At 50.8% G+C, this 23595-nt stretch overlaps 2 protein-coding genes across 2 annotated transcripts; both read right to left on the reverse strand.

Moving 5' to 3' along the window:
• Nucleotides 1–7322: 7322 nt before the first annotated feature.
• ENH_00056610 (transcription regulatory protein SNF2, putative) lies at nt 7323–17644 on the reverse strand (the record flags this gene model as incomplete). The annotated part of the gene is made up of 18 exons (XM_013581634.1): nt 7323–7406; nt 7582–8895; nt 9489–9572; nt 9773–9911; nt 10163–10339; nt 10840–10927; nt 11108–11246; nt 11669–11796; nt 11992–12082; nt 12273–12392; nt 12844–13061; nt 13180–13256; nt 13827–14011; nt 14349–14537; nt 14734–14847; nt 15081–15185; nt 15323–15472; nt 15755–17644. The coding sequence occupies 18 exons, from the start codon at nt 17642–17644 to the stop codon at nt 7323–7325; spliced, it is 5292 nt and encodes a 1763-aa protein (XP_013437088.1).
• Nucleotides 17645–19963: 2319 nt separating this feature from the next.
• On the reverse strand, nt 19964–20737 carry ENH_00056620 (hypothetical protein; the record flags this gene model as incomplete). The annotated part of the gene is made up of 2 exons (XM_013581635.1): nt 19964–20429; nt 20667–20737. The coding sequence occupies 2 exons, from the start codon at nt 20735–20737 to the stop codon at nt 19964–19966; spliced, it is 537 nt and encodes a 178-aa protein (XP_013437089.1).
• Nucleotides 20738–23595: the final 2858 nt, after the last annotated feature.

Genomic DNA, 23595 nt, shown 5'->3' on the forward strand with positions numbered 1-23595 from the left:
TAGAAGGCTTTAGAGGGCTGTTAATTGGTTTTTGCGCCAAGTTACTTACTCGTGTCCGTGTAGCTTTAAGCGTGGAGCCCTTGTGACTAAATTATACAGTCCAGTTATCTTTTAGGGCGCTTTCTTTTAGCCAGGCGAGTAAAGGCAGTTTGCATACATATATGGTTTTAGATGCACCCTATTGTATACAAGCTTGCGTATGCGTAATCTGGACAAGGGCAGCGCCATTTATTCACTAACTCGTGCGTCTGCTACCTCTGCACAGCCTTAAAGGCTCTATGGGGAGAAGAAGCCCCTTCAATACTAGAAGAGTCTGACGGTTACCAGCCTCCAGAAGTTTGGGCTCAGGCCGCAGCGCAGGCAGAACTGAAGGCAAGCCTCCACAAGCAGCATTACCACCACGATCAACAAGAGAAACAGCACTGTGATGGAGACTGCAGCGCCACCAATGGCAGCCAAAACGGAGGCAACGGCAACATCAGTAATGGCCACAACAACAACGGCGCCGGCAGTAGATACACCAATAGCAGCGACAACACCAACAGCCAAACAAAGGCCGACAGAGATTTGCTGCATAGACCACCTTCGCACGACATGTGGGGTGTTGGAATGATATTTCTTAAGTTGGTGCTGGGCACTCCCTCACCATTGGAACCACTAGACGACAGGCGACGGGCTAAAGTACGAACGCGTTGCTGCTGTTTTTTTAAATTTGTACTGTTGCTGGTGCTGCTGGGCGTGCTGCCATGCACGGAGTTTACGTATGGGGGCGTTTGCTTTGCTCTTGTTTTCAGCTGTCTCAAGCTTATCAGGGCAAGCCGCCTGAGGTGTTGCGTCACGACTTGCAGATTCTGGCATTGAGTGATTTATGCTTGATTCCATGGGCTTCTGATCGCTTGCCTGCTGCTGCTTCGCCAACGGCTGTCGCTGCTACATTTCAGTCCTTCGCTTTCGCTTCTCTAAAGTCTGCTGTAGTGACTGCGGCTGAGAGCTTCTACCTGAACTGGGTGGCACCATATAGGGAAAGAGCGAATTCGACAGAGGACCACAGCAAAGAACTTCTCCAAGGTGACGTGGAAAAGGTTGAGATGCGAGAAAAGGAGAAGAAAAAGGTCTGGCAAAGGACCAACAAACAGGAAGCGTCAGTTAATTTGCGACGGCGTCCTTTTTTTGGGATTTGAGCAGCTTTGAATGAAACAGTATAAACCATATGCACATGCGTTTGCCCGTGTTTGCGCTTGCCTTCACGTTTGAGGCGCATTTGCTTTTTTTGCAGCTGCTGGTGATGCGTTTGCCGCTGTTGTTATTGCTTCATTCCCTTTAGGAAAAGGGGCTGGGTCGGGATGATTTGCTTGCGCTTATCTCCCGAGTTCGCGGGTTTGCTGGGGGGAGCGAATTGGTGCTGCGGCAACAGCAGCAGGCACTGCAGCGGCCACAAACAGCAGGCCTCTTTAGCGTAGATGAGGATGACGACGACGCCCAATACCTCTTTACACAAAAGGGACAGACAGCGCAAAACAGACAACAGTACCGAGAGTGCGATGAAGCCCTCGTAAGATGCTTACGTCGCCGCTTTCTGCTCTTCGGTGCTGTTGTTATTGCCATGACTGCTGTTCAGCAACAGTAGTCAAACATAGTGCAAAGGGGTAGAAGCAAACGGTAGCCGTGGCCAAAGAAATGATATGGTAACAGTATCGAACTGGGGCATCGCCAAGCAGCCGCATCACCAAAAATCGACGTCGCTCTCAGAACACCACTGCTAGGCGGTGTCGCTTTATGGTGACGCTGGTACTCAGCAGTGTTCCCCTTAGGTCGTGTTTCTGTCGCTATGTGTTCTGACGCTGCTGAAGTAATTTGTGCTTCCGATGCAATAGCATTTGCTTGAGCTGGCTAATATTGGCCGCATTTGTTGCTCTTATGTGCACTGCTGCCCCTGCAGTTCGCAGAAATACTGAGGTTTCGAGACCCTGCAGGCGTCGGGGTGCCCAATCCGTTGGCTCGCGATCTTCTCAGGAAGCTTCTGGCTTTTGACCCCCAAGTGAGTCGTGGTTATAAGCTGCACGGCTTTAAAGGGAAAGCTGCTCAACAGGCATGACAGACGTTTTTGTTTAGGCGTGCTTCTCGTGGTGCCCTCACTTGATGCCCAGTAGCACAAAGGTGATTAATTATACAAGCGTACATATGTGCTTAGGTTTGTACATAATATAGGTTCGTATGAACTAATACGTCCACGCATAAAGACGGCTACAGCACATAAGAGATATCCTAGGTGTCTCGGAGGCTTTGTGGAGGGCGCTGTGAATGTATTTGGCTTATGTTGCCTTACGTAAGTTGTCAAATGAATGCGAATGTGCAGGAGAGGCTGTCAGCTGAGGCAGCACTGCAGCATCCTTGGTTTTCGGTCTCAGCCGCTGCTGCGGGCGCGGTGAATGAGCAGCGCGCCTCACAGCCTCCATGAGCCTTTGGTATCTCTTTTGATGCCCCGAAAGTTTTTTTGGCTCCCGTTGCTTATGCAGCTCATTGCACCTCAGAGCATCTTTAGTGGCTGGAACAAGAGGAATGGCTGTGCAGGCACCGCATTGCATTCATTGCTTCTTAGAGACATGCTTGCCTTCCCAAGTAGCCAGGCAGCGATTCACCGCTGTACATATCTCAGGATCCTGTGGCCCATGTTTCTCGTCCGCCTTAGTATCATAAAGAGTTGACCCATGATGAAGTAGGCAACCCTTCGCACGACTGCCGCTCATTTGCCCGTACACAAAGCGGCAAAGTGACAAATGACGAGCGCGCTGCTCGTTGAGCGGGTTATTGTGCTGTTGGCAAGGAAAGGAAGCACCAGTGTATGCATGCGTGGGTGCATGCAAAAGCAGCCGCGGTAGTAGCGCGGGACATGTACTTCTTCCATGTTAGAACGCATTTGAGCCACTGGACTTAATGCCGTGAAGCAGCAGGTGGGGTGTGTTTAACCCGGTATGTTCGTGTACATCCTCTTTGTGCACTTGACTAGTCGCAGATAATTATGTTTTAACAACTAGAAAGGCGCTACGTGCGTGGAAAAAAATGTGCCAGCAACTTGTACGCGAAGTTATGCATACATGTAGATAGATGTGTCTTTGACCTGACCAGCGTCAAAGTCACAAGCGGTCATCTTGATACAGCAATACAACTATTATCCTGGATACTCATCCTGGAAATTACAGGTGCGTACTCAGGAAGACGCAATGGCAGAGGCACAAATGCGTCTAGCCGAAAGAGTGGCTGCAGAGACTGAGGAACAAGAATGGCAGCGGAGGTATCAATACGAAAGACCAGAGCAGACGAACAAAGGTGCGATTGCACTGGAGGTGTTCACTTATTGCTCCCTTGTCGCTGTCACAGTGAAGTCGCATCTAGTCAAGCAGCGCAGACAAGCACTGCTCAAGCTTGCCCCACTGGTAGCACTAGCAGCCGCAGCGATGAGCAGGTGCTACAACGGCACACCACACGGAGAACGGCAATGCGTGAGGTTAATTCATCGGACATCCTGCAGGGGCCATTTAGAATGCACGCCAGTTTCCCACGAGAGACGTCGAAGGGGTTGTCACTGGTAGATACTCTGAGGGACCAAAGTGACAGTGCTGCGTCGACCGTGAATTTCTTGGGTACTTATCTAGGCGGCACTACAAAAAAGTTTGACGAAACAGCGGGTGCTTGATTTTCAGTCCCACCAGGTGTGCGGGCAGCCTGCAAACTCCTAGAAATACTTCTTTAGGCGGACAAACGTACCCATGAAATTCGCTAGCACGTATTCGCACTCCGGCTCACACCCTTTATTCAAAAAAGCAAATGACCAAATGTGCGCACACACAAAACAAACGCTCAAGTGTGCAAGCATAGAAAGCTACAAGCGTAGAGCCCGAGCTGCAGCCATTCGTTACGTGGCATACACATTTGCGCACTCATCCAATGACGCGCAACTTGCAAAATAAAGTATTTGAAAAAGAAGTGACCAGTGTATGCACCTGTGTACTTTCGCGTTCATGACCTACGTCTTCTGCATCGTGCTTACGCGTGAGGGTTAAGTAAAAACTCATGTGCGTTACAGCATACAAAGATGCAGCTTTGCGGATTTTCGCAACGTTCTTGTATGCCGGTGGAATCACCAGTATTTGCATGCTGACGCACCGTGTGCGTATATCGCGCTGCCTATGTCTGAATGCAACTCCCCAGCATGTACAGACTGACGCTCTCGTGGTCACTCCCTAATGGTTTGTGTTTTTGCTTTGCCACTCAAGTACTTAGTTCTAGGATGCACTGCTCGGTGCACTAGCGCCTCCTCACACTGGTGGCTCCACGCTGTCTTAAATTCACCTTTCTTTGTTGGTTCATCTGTCGTAGGTTTATCACTAAATCCTGAATCATGAAAGTGTAAACCTAAGCCCTAAACTCTCAGGGTGCGTAGATTTCGGCAGACGTGCTGCTGCAATAAAGCACCGCAGTATAAAATTACATGTAATCCAAAAATGCCCAAATATATTCCTGCAAGTTTCAAAGCCATTCTAAATTCAGGTTGCTGCAACAGCAGCAGCAGCTTCTGCTGGTGCTGTGCAGTCGCAGGCATCGTCATCCTGGACAACACCTAAGAAGAGGGCTGCATTGGAAGTCGAATGCGAAATTTGGGGGGTGCAGCTGCAGCAGCTGGCTGCTGCTGCTGCTGATCTAACGGTGACGGTTGCAACGTTGAGTGTATCGGCTGTCCGTGGACAGCCTGTTGGTGCAGCTCCGGCGTTGGCTGCTGTTGCTGATGCTCGGGCTCCCTTACGGCCCCGAAAAGTGGCTGTGTGTGCTGCAAGGGTACATGATGCTGCTGTGTAGTGGCTGTGCTCATTGCTTGCTGCTGATGTTGTTGTTGCTGGGATGCGCCAAAAGATAAGCGGATGCGCAGAGGCTTTAACCCTTGGGGCCGTTGAGTTTCCTCTTCCCCCATGTTTGCCGAAGAAAAAGACTGCATGTGTTCCGAGTAGTCTGGGAGAGGTTGCACTGGCAGTTGCTGGTGCAGCATATGCTTCTGCTGCTGCTCATACGGTTGCAGCGTGTGCTGCACAGATTCCTCTCGTGCTTTCTTCTTTGACTTGGAGCTTTTCCCCTTTCTGTCGCGTCTAGTTCTTTCAGAAGTCCCCTCAAGCGCAGCAGCATTGCCAGTTAGTGCGACTGCCGGGGCAGCAGCAAACGGCTGTTGTGATAACGTCCCAACTGTTGCCCCGGAAAAACCCGGAACAACTCCTTCAAGTGGCAGCTGTTGCATCTGTGATTGCTGCTGCAGCTGCTGCGGCGTCTGTGCGGACTCGCCTAGAGCACTGGCAGCCTCAGGGACCTGAAAACCTACAGTCCCCATTTGCAGTGATGGCCCCTGAGTGGAGTGGCCGAGGGAAGGGGCGCTAGGAGAGTGTGCATACGCTAGGGAAGCAGTAACCTCGGTCTCTCTAGCTCCTGACCTCCGCTGCCGCTTGGTCGGGAGCGGCAGCTGCTGCTGCTCCTGCTCTAAATACGATCCCGAGCCTCTCTTCGAACCCGATAAAGGCAGCTCAATCCCCTGAGGAATGTACCCCAAGTAGCTGGGTGTGTACGGCTGTTTTTTGCTACCTCCTGATCCTCTCCCTGAGCTTGTAGACCCCGTCGTGCCTGCTGTCGCCGCTGGTTGGCCTGCCACAGAGACCGGCCTTGCGGGCAACCGCACAACAGTTTTCCTCCTGGAAGCAGGTCCACCAAAAGCCACTGCCCCCTCCTGCTGTTGCAGCCAGGATCCAGTACCTGGGGCCACCGCAGCGGCTGGTGCTGGCGCAGCATGCAAAGATGGTTCGAAAGAATCATAAGAAGAGGAAGTGTTTCTGCCTTTCCAAAAGGGCAGCAGTGTTGAAGTGGCGCTACGGCTGTTTGAACCCACACTCCGCACGGTGGAACTCAGCTGCGAGGACACCGCAGAAGCTTCATCGTCATCTCCCTCCCCCTCAGCCTCCATCAGTTCACCTCCAAGCCCATCGCCCCCTGCTCCCGAGGCCTCGCCGTCTGAAACAAAGAATAGCAGCTGAAAAAGCAGATGCTTTGGCAACAAGGCTGATTATAACTGCCCGCATATGCCCGCAGAAAACGCTTCATGCACGCATCCAAGAAACATCGGCCACTGCACGGAAAGCAGCACGACTAGCAGCGGCAGGGATGCTAGAAGCAGGGCAGCATAACATATCCCAGTGCGTCACTACACCAACAGCCAACAGGGAGCAGCAGTCACCATCATGCGCAACTAATGCTATGTCATATTCATCTCGGCACACACTGCTGAGTGGCGCAATCGCAGCAGCACCTGTCACGGCTGCCAGTGCAAGCTCACCAGGTAAGGAGGTGCTTGCTGTTGAGTCCCAACAGCTCCTGTATACTTCAAAAAGGCGTCGAACTCTCTCACCCTGTGCTGGGGATTGCATACTGTGGAACGCCACGCAGGAATTCACGCGGCTCCTTATCAGCACAAATCCCATGCACTCCAGCGCCTACATTTAACACAGCAGTAGCAGTAGCAAAGCAAAATAAGCGCCTCAACAGCAGCAACTGCAAGCACCAAAAGCCGCAGACACGCCAGCAGCAGTCGCCGATGCAAATGGACGCGAATCAGCAACGAAAGTAATTACTGAGGCTTCTCAAGGCACCTGAAGCGGCTCCAGAGGGGAGAGGAAGCAGCTGCTCCTGATATGCTGTTAATGGGCAGACGTACCCGAAGAAATATCGGACTCTCCTGTCCATTATATGCTCTCGCGTTCTCAGTCAGCCTAGTTAAATACTTTTCCACTTTGCTGTCGAAAACAAAAGCCACAAGACCAGATCTTCAGATCATCAGCTACTTGCGTCATATTCATCAATTACCGCTATCCTGGCTGTTCTAATTCACTGCCACTACTAAGCCACTACTAAATCAGCGGCATCCGCTTCTGCTCCTTCTTTTCGCTGTAGGGCTACCGCAGCAACAGGAAATGCTGCAATAGTGCAGAGGGTGGTGGCTCACTTAAGCGAAGTAAATTCGTGCTTGTCAGCAAACCTCCGGATTTGTAGAAGGCATACGGGTTTGGCTACACGCTGCATTTGCAATCAGGGAAGATACTGAAGAACTTATGAATAAACTCGAAAAAAAAAGACCCGAAGTTCGCAACAGCAACAAGCATGAAGAAAGCTAGACAGCAGGGGGAGGAAGCACGTAAAAATCGTAAGACGCAAGCTAAGATCAAAATAAAGGACGGGAACAACAACCAAGAGCAGCAAAGCACAGCAATCAACTCACAAAGGTACACTCACAGTTACATCATGAGAAACACAACTACGCAGAAGTCAATACACGTAAGGCATACCCACACTAGAAAAAACAGTGCTGGAGAAACATATTGCGGAAACAAACAAGAGCAAAATAGGTCCTCCGGAAGCACAGCACACGCTGAAGCAGCATGGATAGCGTACAACTGTGTCAAGCAATAAAAAAGGACCTGCAACTTCGGTAATTCAGTCGCTATTTACCTAAACACCACATGAAGGATTACAGCATCTACATATTCCCATCACCTCGTAGTAATCCTTGTAGACCGTTGGGCTGGGCAGCTCAACAAAGGCAGAAAATCGCGACTCCTGTATGGCTTCCGTTAAGGCTTGAGATATGGCCCCATTCAATAACGCACGCCACCTCTGAGGGTCTGCCAAGCATGCAGCAGCAGCCCCAGCGCTGTCTCCCTCTTGCCCCTCCCCGCAGCCCCAAAGATCCACACAGCCGCTGCTACCTCCGGGGATTCCGCGCACACAAGGGCCTCCAGCGACGCTGCTGCTATCTCGACCGCCAGCATTTCCAGCAACAACAGAATCAGCCGCAACGGTCGATTCTGCTTTTGCTGCTGCTGTTGCGGCGCTGGCTGAAGGATGTTTTGCGTTGGAGTTAGTCACAACTGATGGGGCTGCGCTGCCTGTCAGCGGGCTCGTTCCACAAGAGGAGAGCCTGTCCAGAACAGCTGCTGTCGATGCTGCTGCAGCTCCATCCGATGTTTCCGGGTTGGAAGCCACTCCTTCTGCTACCGCTGCAGTTGTGCATGCTGCCTCAATCGACCCAAGCCCAGCTTCAGTGACCTCTGACGGCTCTGCTGTTGTGCCTCCAGCCAAAACAGAAGCTTCCGGAGTAACTTCATCACCGCCGGGAGCAGCAGAACAAACGGAGGATTGATCTGCATGCCCAGCACCGAAAGACCTCTGCTTACTGTCTGAACTGGTCACCCCCACCTCTGCCCCACCAGCAACTGTAGCAGGCTCAGAAGTACCTCCAAGCGACGGTCCGGCTGCCTGCACTGTGCCAGTTGCCACTGCCAGAAGCGGCGTTTCTAAATTTCCTGTTATGGATTCCCCTTGGGTTCCTGATGCAGAAGCCGCTGCTGCTGGCACATCATCTACTGCAGGCGTAACGCTTCCGTCAGCAGGTGCGGTCAAGAATGCAGATGGTGCTACCGGAGCATGCAACACCTGCTTCAATTGCTCTTGTTGCCGCTCCTGCTGCTGCTGGCACTGCTGCTGCACTTGCATGTGGCTCTGAGGGTCTGCCTGCAGCTGCAGCTGTGACTGCTGCAGTGTCAAACTAGTGCATCCCTCTTGCTGTGCGGGATCCGCTGTAGCGGCAGGAGGAGCAGCTGGAGCTGAAGCTGCTGGTGGTAATGGGGCTAGTGCTGCAGATGCAATGGGCTGGGAGAGCAACGGGGAGACGCTTCCCCCGACGAGCTGCAGATTCATTATGGCAGCAGGCGGTTGTTTCTTCTTGCGCTGGGTCGTCCAGAAATCTGAAAGGGCATAGCCAACCTTCCAGTCTTGAGCCGCCTGTGCCGTATTCTCAACGAGGTCAGTCTGTAGATAGCGGGGCAGAAAAGAAAAGATACGTGAAAATAAACGTCGGCATGACCAGGAAATACTACATGACTTAGCGTTCTGTGTATACAGAGCGCAGAAACATGCAGACGTACTCGACAGCAGTTCAAGCATTACGCAGTTGTATGTACAGCAAGATACGATGAGGTAGTTCCTCAGAACGAGCAATAGGGGGAAAAGGAATAGCGGGCATTCCAACATAAAATAAGGAAACTTTCTGCGTGCATGAGAAAGAAATACCAAGTGCGAACGAATCGACAGAATGAGGAATGACACATATTGAAGAGAGTCGAAACGACAGAAAACAACGTGCAGTGAAAACCAGGGCAAACAGCTTCAGGGCGTTGAACTTGAAGTTATACAAACTGCACTATTTGCTTAAAAACGCCCAGTATCTGCTAAGCAAACAATGCGGCAACTGCCAAATAATGCTGGCAATAATGTCCACTGCTACTGCTGGAGGGGCTGCTTCAATCCCCTCTGTTTCTGTTCTTCCAATGACTCCAATTCCTTCTGTTTCTGCCTCTTTTGTTACGAAGTATTGACACAGCACGTTTCACCGAGGGAGGTACCTGGGAACGTTCAACTGTCTTTGACCACCGAAAGAGGCACGGTGGCACCGCCTCGCCGTAGATGAGTCCAGGTATATGCAGCAGCTGCATGGGCATGTTGAAAGAGAGCGAAAGGAAAACGATTTCTTCCCACGGTAGACTTGTGAATTTCGTTTCGGTATAACATGGAAAATGTGGGAAGGCTGGCAATAGCCAAACTGTCCGTGATACTAACTTGCTGTTGCTACCGTGCAACTGTTGCTACTGGTACTAGTTTCGCGGGACCTTAGTCTCCGTTGTCAAACCTGTCGAATTTTCTGAAGCGCATCAAAGACGCGGGACTCCGCGGGGTTCCTGGAAAGTTGGTTCTTCAGAATTGCAAAATCGAATGGCCGAGTGAGGTTGGCCTCCAGTTGTTTGCGGCGTCGAAGGATTTCCCGGACTCTGCAACAAGAACGCAGAGCCAGCTTCGTTTCTTGTGATGAAGAGCCCACCAAGAACATTCACCCTGTAAGCTGAGCGTCGCCCTCCAAAGAACCGAAAGTAAAAATAAGGACAGCAAACACCAAAGGACAAAGTAGAAAAACGCAGGCCCAGGACTGAACAGACGCGAGAGGGAATCAGTGAGGGAGAGCAATAGCACTGAGATGCAAACACGACAACTGTGTGCGCCAGTAACACGATAAAAAACGCACTGTTCCTGTCTCTCTGTCTCCCTATCTTGCAGTTCTCCGTTGTACATTCCGCTCTTAATGACAAGAGCATCCTTGTCCAGCTTCAGCTCCGCAGAATGAAGAATTTGCTCCTCTACAGAGGAAGGCGTCACGAAACGAATAGTCAAAACCTCGCGCTTCTGCCCTATGCGGTGCGCCCTGTACAAAGAGACACGACACACGCGGCATCACATTAAATCAAATGGTAATGGCCATTATAGTCTCGAAAGCTGCTCCTGCTCCCGTTGTGGACCAGTACGTACACAGAATCAGCATTGCAAGGGAATTGCAAAGCCACAGCAACTACGCATCACTGTTTAAAAAAATGTCAAATCGAAGGCGTCCTATGGAGTAACAACGAAGCCTATTCGGACACAGCCCAATAGCAATGTCGTCATAGTGAGCACGGACGAATTCGGCACAGACGGGAGAACAGACAGGGCATAGCAAAATCAACGAATCGACGTATGCGCCGCAGGCATCTATTCGCCTCGCAAACAGCACATGGCTGTAGCAACAATAAAATCGAATCAGCAACAACGGAAACGGGGAAAACTGCAGCGTAACAAAGAGCACGATTCGCACCAACAACAGCAACACTGAAAGCGACAACAACAGCAGCAACAGCAGTCAGAAAAGCAACCGTATCAGCAGCGCACCTCGACTGGGCCTGTTCGTCGTTTTGCGGGTTCCAATCGGAATCAAAGATGATTACGGTGTCTGCCGACTGAAGATTGACTCCCAGTCCTGTCGCATTGAGCAAGCCTCACGCATAGGTCCTTAACTCTACAAATATAATTGTATAAGCATGAAAGATCCGCGCTATGTAGCTGCTTCCGCCATTTTGGGCCGCCTAAAGCCTCAGATTTTGGGCTTGGGGCTTCAAACTTGAAACTAAAGCTTTAGAAGTTACGGTGCGAGCCAAACCTCCTGCCTTTGTGGACAATATAAAAAGAAAATAGGGCGAATTCTCCTGATTGTACAGAGCCAAGCGCGTCTGACGTTCCTCGCTGGACGTCCCGCCATCTAGCCGTAGATAGCGGTAGCCCCGCAACGACAAGTAGGCCTGTACATGCGAGAATGCATACGCGTGCAAATACAAGTGCACCAAAACAGAAGTGTACCGACGCATAAGATATATGAAGCAAAACGCCAGAATGCGATGAGACGTGGACGCCATGCAACAGCGCAGTGTAACTCAAACGTGGTGCAGTGAAGCTCTAAACAGAACACAACTTAGCATGAATAAAACATTGCAAATGCGCCGCATAAGCAAACATACCACAATGCCGTAAATTTACAAAAAAGTGTGAAATTGATCTAGCGAAGTACAAACAAAGACGCGACCAAGGTACAAGAGAGCGAGACCAGAAAGCGAAAGAAAAAAGTCAGTCAGAAACCTGGGGACAATGAGCATCAGAAAAAAATTAGGCCCAACAGCAAAGCACAAAAGCACATGCCACTTAATAAGCATGAAAAAATCCTGACCTCAAGCAGGTCCAACAGCTTCGTCATTTGACTGAAGACCAACACCCGGTGCTGTGCCGCCTTTAGCGCCGGCAGTAACACGTCCAGCATGGCGAACTTCCCGCAGCACCGTACCAGACTCTCATCAGCTTGGCACACACAGACATACAAAACAATGCATACAACGCGCCGATACAACCACATAAACCTGTCGCGGTTGCTGTCTGCCTTCCCAACTGCAACTGCAGCGACAGAAACAGCAACCGAAATTGCAAAGCTGTTGTGCACTGGAAAGGGGATAAGCGGGCAAAACGCAGATGACTCGCTCTCACAGGTACGCTTACGAGTAAACGAGCTAAAACAGAAAAGAAATGGATGATTGCAAACTTTGCGGAGTTGCACCATGCGATTGTGGCCCATTGGACTCTCCTCTATCTGACACGAACCACACAATTATTTTGCGCCTAAAATATTCAGACCAACCCTGAACTGCCGATGAATAATTCTAGCCTTCAAATCTAACAACCTTGGTCTAAACTGTAGACTCTAAACCTCAGAACTTGAACAGCAAACGCTTGGCCCGAGAGGTGAATTTTCATTACAAAGCAAGGGTGAATGCACGGACAATGCGGTAAAGAATTCGCTGAATGCCCGACAGAGGGCACCACACAATCTCTTCTTGCTTGGAAGGAAGTTCGTTTGCCACTTCCGCCTTTTCTCGCCGCAGCAGAAACGGCCGCAAGACCTGCAGAGACAGCATATGCATCCCTACGACATTCCATGCTCGAGAGTTCTTCCCAAACTGTCAGAGAAGATCTAGAGAGCAGCGCAATCTAATAAAACGGTGAGTCAAAGCCAACAAAGCCAAGTGGTCAGTTCACATGTAGTTAACGGTGATAGAAGCAATACATAACATGCATAAAGCATTTCGTGAAAACTGTAAATAACTGAGCAGCTTCATAGACAGTGGATTTTCAATGCACTCTTAGTACTACCCCGTAAAGTAATGCCACATCACAGTGCTGTGCCAAGCTCCAGCAATGCGATGATTACTGCCGGCATGTACAACGCTCTACATAACAAGTGAGAACAGCACATCGTCTGCTGAGAAGACTTGGCCACTACGAGTGTTGAAGGCCCGCGCACTGGCCATGCGTAGCCCGGTTCACTTGTTCCCACGAGTGTATGTATCTTGCCTTATGCAATCTATCTATGATTAGCAGCTTCTCTTCCTCAGTCACAGTTATGGCGTGCGGCTGGTCGTCCCCACCAGCCCCCGCAGGACCCCCGAGCGGCGCGGCGCCCAGGGGCACATTTAGCCACTGTTCAAAATTCAACTTGGCGTTGAAAATCGACGGCATCAAAAAATTCAAAAGCGCCCAGACCTCCACGATGTCGTTCTGCAGAGGAGTACCTACGATGTGTAGAAGCAGGCGAACGCACACAAGAAGCATGTGCCCCAAGCATGTCGCCTGCTCACAAAAGTAAAACAACCAAAACAACGGCTCGGGCCCTTGGCTGTAGCAACCTACCCGTGAGAGCAATGCGCCTGCGTATGGAGAAGCCAGAGTTGAGGGTTTGCACCAACTTGCTGTTGGGGTTCTTTAGCCTGAAGGAAAGCACGAATACAGCAGCAACCCCCTTGGTTTGTCGCGCAAATGCATCAGTTTCTGAACTTTGAAATAACGATTAGAGTGCAAGGCAACGAAGGCTAATGCCGAAAATAACACGCAACAATTCTTGTTGTGAAGCCAGCTGTAACCTGTGACACAAGCTTTCGGTGCACTTGCTTCGTGTGGGATGCGATGCCCCTTGCTCCATTAAGTACGGTAAAGACAACCAAAAATTGCAAAGGCGACGGCAGTGCGCCCTCAACTGAGCTAACAGTATAATCTACACAGGTTGCGTTTTTGAATGTCGAAGCTTCAGCGTCTACTGAGAGATGGAAGTGTTTGGTTCTAAAGTCACTTCTTTGAAACCGAGAGGCTCTGCAATTAGCAATACACTTGTAAGGCTCGACGCCTCACGAGACCTCAATTAATTGTCATCAGTGCTTGAAATATGCACAGCTTCTGTGGTCAAACGCGCTGAGCGGCATCTGCTTTGTCGGGTGAAGGCATGTTGCTTATCTCGGGTTTAGTGCGTTGGCTTCGTTTGTACGTCTGTGTTCGCGACTTTCCTGTGAGCCTCGTCAACAATTAAATACTCCCACTGTATTTTTTTAAGGAAACTCTTGTCTCGCAGAACAAAAGCGTCTGTAGTCAGCAAGACATCAAATAGGGGTTCCAGAAAGCGCTGTGTCTCCTGGCCGCTCCCCTCTACACGCACACCCGAAACGATGCGACTGCGCAGCGCCTTGCGTACCTGAATGCAAATACAGAAGCGCATACACAAACCAAAGCGTGCTGACAAGCAGAGCAAAGAGAAACACAGTGCTACATTCAAAAAAAAATAAAGATAAATCTTGAATCACGCAGCAAGCCAAGAAAAACCAAGAGACGTGGGCATAAGAGACTGAGCACAAGTATGCCAATGCAGGGACGAGATGACGCTGTAAAAGCACAGCAGGAGTAGACTCATACACACCAGAGACACGAATCATCAGTAGCAAGCAAAAATCTAGAAAGCGCAAAAGATAATACGCAAGTATTGTCCGAATACAAGGGGAAAACCAAACATAATATCCTGAGTGTTGTATTACGTCTTTGGCTCCTTCGTAAACAACAATGCGCAGAGAGGGCCACCACTTCTTGAACTCAAGCCTCCAGTTGCCGTGTAGCGTCGAGAGAGGGGCGAGAATAAGGTGAGGGTTGCGCACTCCTTTCTTCTCGTACAAGTATGCCAAGAAAGAGACCGTCTGTACCGTCTTGCCCAGGCCCATGCAGTCTGCCTGACACGAGATACCAGCAGTGATCGCAGCAACAGAGAAGAAAACAGGAACAAGCACTAATAAAGAAGTCACGGCGGACAGCAATGTAGCTACGACTTATAGTTGCACAGCTTAGCAACAACGCTAAAGGTAATTTATGGAAGCCCACGAGCAGGCCTGCGAGAGCAATAGCAACAACGGCAGAAAGTAGACGCACCAGAATCCCGTTGAGACCATTGTTATGCAGTGAAACGAGCCAATTCAGCCCCTCCATCTGGTACGGCCGGAGTGTCCCCCCTTTGAGACAGGACGGCAGCTCCGTCACCTTCTCCTGTTTATTGAAAGGCCAAACGAACAAGTAGCAAGCGACTGAGAATATGAGCGCCCAAGCACCACCAAGATCTCCACTGGAAACAACACGAGCACCGATACTGAGAGCAGCAATAGCTTCAATATGACTGACAGTGACAGTACGCAAGTCTATCAGCGACCCCCTGTTAAATACCCAAATGGGTGCTGAGGTATTCGTAGCGCCCTACAAAGTCTAAATAGTGAACACAGTACCCGCTGACTATGCGTTATGCGGTAATATCTTTCCTTGGAAAAGAGGAAGGAAGACGACAGGGAGCCAGATGCCTCCTCAGCAGCGCCATCTGCTTCCTCCTCTGTCTGCGCGACACAAATATCCCGAAGGCAGCAGAGAAAGCACAATCTCCAATACTTGTGGGACTGTAGCCAGAGAGCATGTCAACCGCTTAAAACGCCCTTCAGTGCTGCAAAAATGAAACAGCAGGTTTGGGTCTCACTGATGGAACATTTATGCCTTCTCTCTCCCGCTGCTCCACAACAAGGCTGCCTATTTGCTGCATGTATCCCTCGGTCTGGCGAACAAGCTGTAGTAGCCGTTCGTTCTTGGTCTCCTGAAGCAGCTTCAAGTAGCCCGCCTCATCGTGTTTCTGCGCAAAGACGAAACAAAGAAGGTAAGAAGCAATGACTTGTCCGTATCAGAAATCTACTCCGCCAGCTTCTGCAACTGAATGTATCTTCAGATGAAGTACAAATAGCCATCACTAGGAAAAGTAAATATAACACCGCAAACCAGCCCCTGGCGCGAGCCACTGGGCACAGAACTAGGTTGACGGCCCGTGAACAGCAACCCATCGTTGAAAAAAAAACGGCAACGCCGCAAACCTTCCAAAAGTGCAACCGAAGAACCAAGCGTTGATGTAGGCACTGACCCGCAAAGCGTCCAGTCTTTCCTTTCTCATCTGTGCCGCCACAGCAGCCGCTCCGGGGCAACCACAATCTGTGGGATGAAGCGGGTGGCCGCAACTGGCAGCACCCTCTCCTCCATCCGCTGCTGCTGTCTTCTTCCTCTTGACTGCAGCAGCAACCCGTCTCAACTGCCGCAGCACGTCCCGCTGCTGCTGCAGGAAGGTTCGCCTATGGCTGTCAAGCAGCTGCTGCAGCACCTGCTGCCGCTGCTGTTGTTGCTGCTGCCGGGCCGCCGTCATCCGGTCTCCTCGTTCACGCAGCAAGCGCAGTGCTCTGTGCTTTCTCGCTAGCCTCACGGGCAGGTGCTGTAGGGGAGGAAGCTGAGCAGGGCTTTCTGTGATCCTTTGGGCCACCACCTCTTCCCGTATTTGCTTCTGAAATGGCGCTAGAATCAAAAGCCTCCGCTGCAGCCGGCTGATGCGTGCTCTCTCTTGCATGCTGCTGCTATTGCCGTCGTCCACAGGACATACCAGGCCGCCCACGCCCCACCACTCATCAGAAGAAGACAGGAAGCCATCAGCATCGCTTTCTTCCTCAGTTAATGCAGTAGATGATGCAACCTGTGCTGCACCAACTGCCTCTGCTGCGCAACAGCTGCTGCCACTGCTATGTAGTGCAGCATCATCCTCTCTTTTTGACTCCTTGGTGTCCACTTGTTGCTGCTTTCGCATATGCTTCTCAAGCAGCAGCTGGTGCCGTTGCTCTTCCGAGCTCCCTCCGACGCCTAGACACGTGTGTAACGCGTTATCTTTTGAGGTGCCTGGCTGCTGTCGCTGCTCCTGAAGCTGCCGTTGCTGTTCTTCTTGATGCTGCTGTTGCTCTTCTTTCTCGAGTCGCAGGCGCGCCACCTCTTCATACTTGTGGGCTTGTTGTTCCAAAGCTTCTAGCGCACGTTGTTGCTGCTGCTGAAGCTGCTGCTCATACAGTTGAACGAAGAGCTGGTGGCTCCGAGGACGTTGCTGGTGCTGCTCCTTCGGCGCTGGAGGCTTGTAATTTGTGCCCGCTTCTGCTGATGCAGCGACAGCAGCAATAAACTCACGATTGGGCTTAAACCCAAGGGCTGGAGAAAGCCCTAGCTGCAAGAGTTCGTCCTCCTTTAGGGGTTGCTGCAACAGCAGCAGCCGCATGTATGCCCGAGTCTGCTTCACGAGCCGCTCAAACTGGTCTTCTCTAAACAACCGAGAGGGTTCTGTCTGCTGTTGCTGCTGCTGCTGCAACCACCTCAGTACGACCAGCAACACGCGTACCCGAGCGTCCCTTAAAGACATCCGGTGGAGGGACAGTTGCTGCAGCAGCCGGCAGAAAGCGCTATACAGCCCAGGAGACTCCGGGGTGCGCAGCAACTGCAACTGCTGTTGCTGTAGCTGCTGTTGTTGCTGCTGTAGCTGCTGGAGCTGAAGCCGCCTTTGCCGCACATGCTGCTGATGCTGCATTAGTTGTGGCGGCTTCATGATGTCAACCGGTAGTTGCTGCTGCAGCTGCTGCTTTTGCAACTGCTGCTGCTGCAGGTGCTGCAACAGGCCACGCTGCGCGATCAACTGCTGCTGCTGCTGCTGCTGTGCAAGAAGCTGTTGTGTGGAGCTCGGAGTCATCTGAGACGGCCCGGCAGGAACTGCCGCCGCTGCCGTAGCTGTAATAGGCACTGCATCCCGCCCCGGTCCCTGCACTGGATAAGCTAGATGACCTCCATTCATATGGGACAGCTGACCAGGCAGTTGCGGTAATGGCTGCTGCATCTGACCCTCTGAATTGTCGGGAAAACATTGCGCTTGCTGCTGCTGCTGCTGCTGTTGCTGCTGCAGCGGATGCTGGGACTGCTGCTGCGCCAGCAAATGCTGTTGTGTGAGCTTCATCTGCACAGACACGTGACTCTCACTTCCTTAGTGCAATCCTCCTACACAAGCAGCTGGTAATGCAGATCACGCGGCTGCCGGCTCACCAACAGTGCTTGAGGACATTTGAATGGGCCGCCGTGCGGGTGGAGCACCTCGAGCAGCAACCGTTCTGAAGCAGCAGCGCCCGCTCTAGCTGCTGCAGCCACAGCTAGAAGAATTCCGTACTGAAAGGCTCCTTCTTTAAGAGCCTTGCTCGTAGTCTATACACGCAAGGCTGCTGCAACGGCTGCAACAGCAGCCGTTGCTGCTGCTGCACCCTGCAGCAGCAGCTGCCGCTGCATCAGCTGGGGGAGGTACAGAGTGGTCACGGTCGGCTCAGTGCTGCAGAAATCTTCGGTGGGTAGGGCCCCACAATCGTTTCAGGTCTCACGAGACCAAATGCGCACGTCAGGCACTCACAGCGGTCCCTCGCACTGCCTGAGACCGGGCCGGGGGCCGCGGCGCTGGGTGTCACCTACAAACCGTGGGTACTTCTCATGATCCTTAATGAAGTCAAGGAAATCATCACTGCTGATCAAGTGAAGATACAACGCACAGCCGATGACGAAATCAACAGAATAACTGGCGAAGAGGCCCGGCTCGTCGCAGAGTCCCTCACGTTGCTGGTTTCAGTTGCTTCCAGGCAATGTAAGCATATGTAAAGTAGCTAACGAAATGCAAAGAGAGTAATGTAGAGGAACAGTCGCTGCGTAGGCAATTGGACGTCGAGCGTGCTCGCCGTTCAAAGCAGGTGCACTGTTGCAAGCACTCACTGTTCGTGCCACTCAAGCCGAGTAAGGCAGGAGGTAAATACATGTAAGTTAATGATGGAAAGCCAAGATTCGATGAGCAGAAGTATAATTTTACTCTCAAGAAATGGATCGCTTGGACTATGCATGCAGCAGTCGCTGGACGCAGCAGGGCTGGAGAAAAGAAAAGGATAATTTTGAACGGAAAGCAGAATTGCGTCAACAAATTCGCTCATTTCATCCTCTTTGCATGCTCACTACGCCAGCAGACATGATTAATTCCCTGCCGGTGCCTACAATGATTATGCTGATTGTTCCGCGCCCCCCAGGAAGAGCATGAGAAGTGGATGAATAACTCGCCGCCCTTGCATACACGCCAGTGAGGGAAAGCAGCCAAAGGCCACGAAAATTAATAGAAGTATATCCCTTTGGTGTTTCATTTGCTGGCTGGAACGTTGCCATAGGCTTGCGACGCGCCCCCGGTGCAGGGCACCACCCACATTCGGTGAAAGTGATAGGAAATGCCTCCAACAGACTTGCAAAACAATCATATAACTTAATGCTCCTTGAGAACACTTTCAAGATGCTGTGGCAAGGCCGCGGCTTCTGCACCAGAATGACCTCTGGTGGCCACGTAGTAGATCCGGCTTCACATGGTAGAGAAAGGCGTTGCGTGAGTTCACCTGTCCGGAAAGCCTGGATTCCGTCACGAAAGAATTGGGAGCTACTGCGGCCTTGCTTCCAGAGGAGATGGTTATGAGGGTTCCTGCGCGCTCCTGTCCTTTTGGCTGGATCGAAACAGAGTCAAAGAGAGCAGTGCATAGAGCTCCATTTGTTCCTTACGTACCTGTGATCAGCTGATCTGCACTGCAGGGTTTTGTGTTGGGCAGTGCAGAGGCAATCGATTAGGTTGAGGATAACTGTGTCATCTGCAGGGTGGCATGCTAGGGTCTGAACACTCCGTAATCCTGTAGTTGTTTTTGGGAGTAGACAGATGAAAGTGTGTACACCACTCGTCGCTAAATTAGTTAGCAGTTCGGGAGTCTAACTGTGCCAAGTGGCGACCGGAGTACCCCGGGGCGCTCCGGTGCTGCGACTTAGCCGTTTGACTCGATTCACCAGCCAAGCGCCCGGCGCGCGTTGACCTGGCGGGTCGCGTACGCGACGAGCGGGCGGCTAACGGCGCAAGTGGAGGACGGAAACATGATGGAGAGTTTGCCGCCAGTAGGCCGCGCTGCGATTGTGAGGACGGAACCCTCTACCGAAGCCAGCCAAGAAAGGCACAAACACGCAAAACGGCAGTTCTAGGCGGCCAACTTGCAGTACGCCGCCTACCGACTCGCAGCCTTTATCTCCACAGTATGTGACACGGTACGTAGGAATCAACAACGCCATCGTGCAACATAATTGCACTTCATGTTGTCAAAACGCTGTGAGAAAGCATTCGCACTTTTTTCACTGCTTTACAATTTTACACATACCTAACGTTTCTAGCTCCTCTCATGTAGAGCTGCGCAAATGCTCTACTCAAGCAGTTACAGTGCACGTACTACTCAAGCAATTGCAGTGCTCTCAAAGCCACCCACAGCATGATAATGAAGTAAGCGAGTTTTAAAATCGCATCTGTGAACAAGAATGAGACAAGGAATATAGTGGAGACGAGCAGCAACTTTACGAGTTCTGGTTCCTTTACGAAGTTCTTCATAGTTTTAAGGAGGCTGCCACGAGACTTGGCATAATTTTGAGGTTCTACTGCAAGCAGTTGAACAACTTCCGAGGATTCCGGGTCCTCTTTAAGCCAAATGCTGCCCTCTGTTGCTACTGTTTCAAGCTGCCCTCGGATGAACTTAGCATCGCTTTGTGAAGTCCTGGCAGTGTCCAGTTCACTTTCTGAATGCAACACATTCCTCTCTCCAAAGCCAAGAGACCTCTCAAAGGTCCCTGTGCTGTTGGTGAGAAATGGCGGCTTCCTGGGGGATTCAAGAGAGGCAGTTGCAGCCCATACGAAGAAAAAGCTGCAGAGTGAAATGCCGACATACTTGCCTCTCATCTCCGCCGCTGTCGAGTTCGAGTATCTGCCATGTTTTGATGGAATTATTTGCTGCAGTGGATGGGTTGCGGTGCGGCGATTGACGAAGAACTGCTGGGATGCCGTGCTAGAAGTAGGATTCCTCCTTCAACCATTGAAAAAAAAAAGGCAGCTGAAGCTTTTACTTCGAACATTTGCGTGGTACACAGGGTCATTTACTTACCGTTCAGGGCAAACATCTGGAGCGCTGTTCCGATGGGACACAGCACAGTGCGTTGTTGCAGTGGGAGCCATAGGCTCACAGCTGGGACAGAAATGAGTTTAAAAGCGAACACAATCTGTAAAATCAATGGGCACTTTTTCCACGAATGAGAAGGTAGTGTGGCAGCATGCAGTATTAGGAGAGCAAACGTCGGCCTCCTCTATGGGCGGTAGCTCGTTCTGCCAGCATCTGCTGAGCATGGGACGCGCTGTTTTTTCTCACATATTCTCGAAGAGACAATTCATACATATTCTTGTCTGTTGTACTTTAATTTGTCCAAGGTCCCATTCAGTTCCGTCTTCATGTAATAATAGCAAGAGAGCTCCATGCGCAAGTTGTTGGTGGCTGTTGGAAGTCCAGCGCCCGATGCATTTTCAAGATGCTTATTTTCATTTAGTATCAACAACCTAAACTTCCATATTAAGGCAGCACCGCGTCATGGCAGACATTGCCATATTTCAATAAGTTCAGACACCTGTCTTAAAACTTCCTCGAGCTTTCCCAAACACCACCAGCCGTTTGCTACAAACGTTGGTAGGTTACTCCCACGCGTGTAAATCAGACATTGATAACTCCTTTGTCGGCCTAGACCAGACTTATGCGCAGGCTCAGCCATTTGGTGACACTGCGCTTCATCGACACTGCAATAACCACAGAAATGCAGGTTTCTTTTATTCGAAGATTGTGCACATCCAGCGGAGTGAGAAAACGGAGAGCTCTGGCACGTGCGTTTGGTGGGTAGTACTTAATATAGTACGCCCATAGTGTGGTACTGCGGGGGGTTGCCGTGGCGCTCCCTAGTGAAAAGGTAGCTTTGAGTGGAACACTTCGTCTCCCGGCATTCTTCTACCTCACTGGCCGCCCAAAAGCGCCTCTTAAGGACTTTCTATGGGTTTCATGGTGAGCTGCGATGTATCTAGGCTCAGCATAACGAATTAAGTGGCAGTGACTTGACAAGGTCTCCGGTTCTAGTCATATGCAGACGCTCTTGGCAAACGCAAAAACTTCACAAAAATTTCACATAACCTGTCAGAACTATAGTCTAAACAAAGAAAAAAGGAAATTCTTGGCCTAGTCGTATTCCTACAGTGTCCACTAGGATGGTGCGCTGGCTCCAGAGGAGGTAATTGTAGCAGCAAGAGGCACAGAGAATCCACCACAGAAAATAAACATTCTCCAACCTTATCAGAAACTACGTCTAGCGCACGAAGGTTTTGGAATACAACAAAAAATCCACAGTGACTGAGCGTTTGCATGGCTTCAAGTTGAACCGGTCTCTGCTATTTGCGCTCTCGGGCTTCCTCAGGCCCTCAAGAAGACAAATATCCACGCAGCGACTCTTTCTTAATGTTTTCGAATCAAAATTACCATAGTGGGCAAAAATGGACATGCTTCCCTGCTTGTGCGCTGCAGTACGGAAGTGCAATTCGGGCGATTTCCAGCTGCCGAGCTTGTGGAAAGTGCCCTACACCGAATCGGATACCCCACAGTGCCTTTGTTTCGTGCCCGCTCATGTTAATTCAAGTATTAAAGCAATGAGCAAGCCAGAAATGTACGGCCTTTGCTTCCAGCGGGCGTTGAAGTCTTGACACTCGGCGGCTCGGTGCGAGCCCCTGTCGGTGCGTTCAGGTGGCTCTGTACCATCGAGCCTTTGACTCTGTATGCACGGAATTGACACTATGGAATCTTCACGTGCCGACGCAGTGGATGGAATGCAGAATGCTGTGCGGGCCTCCCTAAGTTCTTGTTTTGCTAGGCTCTGCCGCGCAACCACTACATTGCAGTACAGAAATGGCCCCCATTGTCATGTAGCTCAAACAATGTTGTTTTAAGCACCAAACTGAAGTAGTTATTACATAAGGGGAGTTTGTTCTTGGGTGATAAGCCTTCCCACCAAAGCTTGAATCTGGCAAGAGACGCTGAATCTGCAGTGCGCCACAAGCCCACGCAGTGGAGCAGAAACATTCAAGGGAGACAGATGTAACCCTGGAAAATGCTTTAAAACGTTGCTGTCTGGACCTTTTCCAAAGCTCAACAGTGTCTTACTTTTGACAGCCAACAGCCTAATGAGCAGGAGAAACGCGTAAGAACAGAGCTCTTGTGAGTGGTGCTACAATCCTCCGAAGGGATAATCTCGAAAGGTTCCGACCATGTGTATTAGGATTACAAAAAATAATTAGAAGAGTTCCACTCAGGGGAGCCTGATCCATGTTTCAGACTATTTGAAGGCCTTCTACAGATTCATCAAGGCTTAGGGCTGGCAACGCCACCGGAGCAGCAGTGACATGTACACCGAGACGTCGCTGGCCTCTGCAGGGGTGCGACAGATCAGCAATATGAGATAATATGTTATTTTTAAGGTCTTGTTTGATGTTTCTGATGGTAGTTGATGAGTGTGTATCTGTCTAGACCCCCAGGCTACCTATGTAGGGCAAGGCTGGGCATAGCTCAGCACATGGACTGGACTCAGTTTACTACAGCATTGAGGCTACTGCAGAATTGTGTTTCTATATTTGATTAGCATGAATAGAGTTAATGCACTGTGTCTGAATTAAAGGCCCCTTGGATTTAGCATTCGGAGTGGATTAGCTATGCGCCTGCGGAAAGGGGCGCTTGAAAGTTGCACACCAGAAGACACCGTCTGGAATGCCCAGCATCCGCGAGCCAAATCAAGCACGACAGCAGCGAAAATTTGCCGTGTTTAGTTTTTTTAAAATGCGCTCGCTTCCTTAAGGTGAGCATCGCACTTGTGATTCCACGCATTCCTCCTAATCCGTCTTACAGACAACCGTGTTGTCCCTGCGCTATATTGTGGTTCCAGGCACTTCAGCGAGCCTATATGCTTACGTATCTTTAAAGGGTCTTAGAATAAGTCTGCAACAAGGACCAG

The sequence above is a fragment of the Eimeria necatrix genome, genomic scaffold (genome assembly GCF_000499385.1).
Source record: "Eimeria necatrix Houghton genomic scaffold, Enh_scaff46, whole genome shotgun sequence".
In the NCBI taxonomy this organism is placed as follows: Eukaryota; Apicomplexa; class Conoidasida; order Eucoccidiorida; family Eimeriidae; genus Eimeria; species Eimeria necatrix.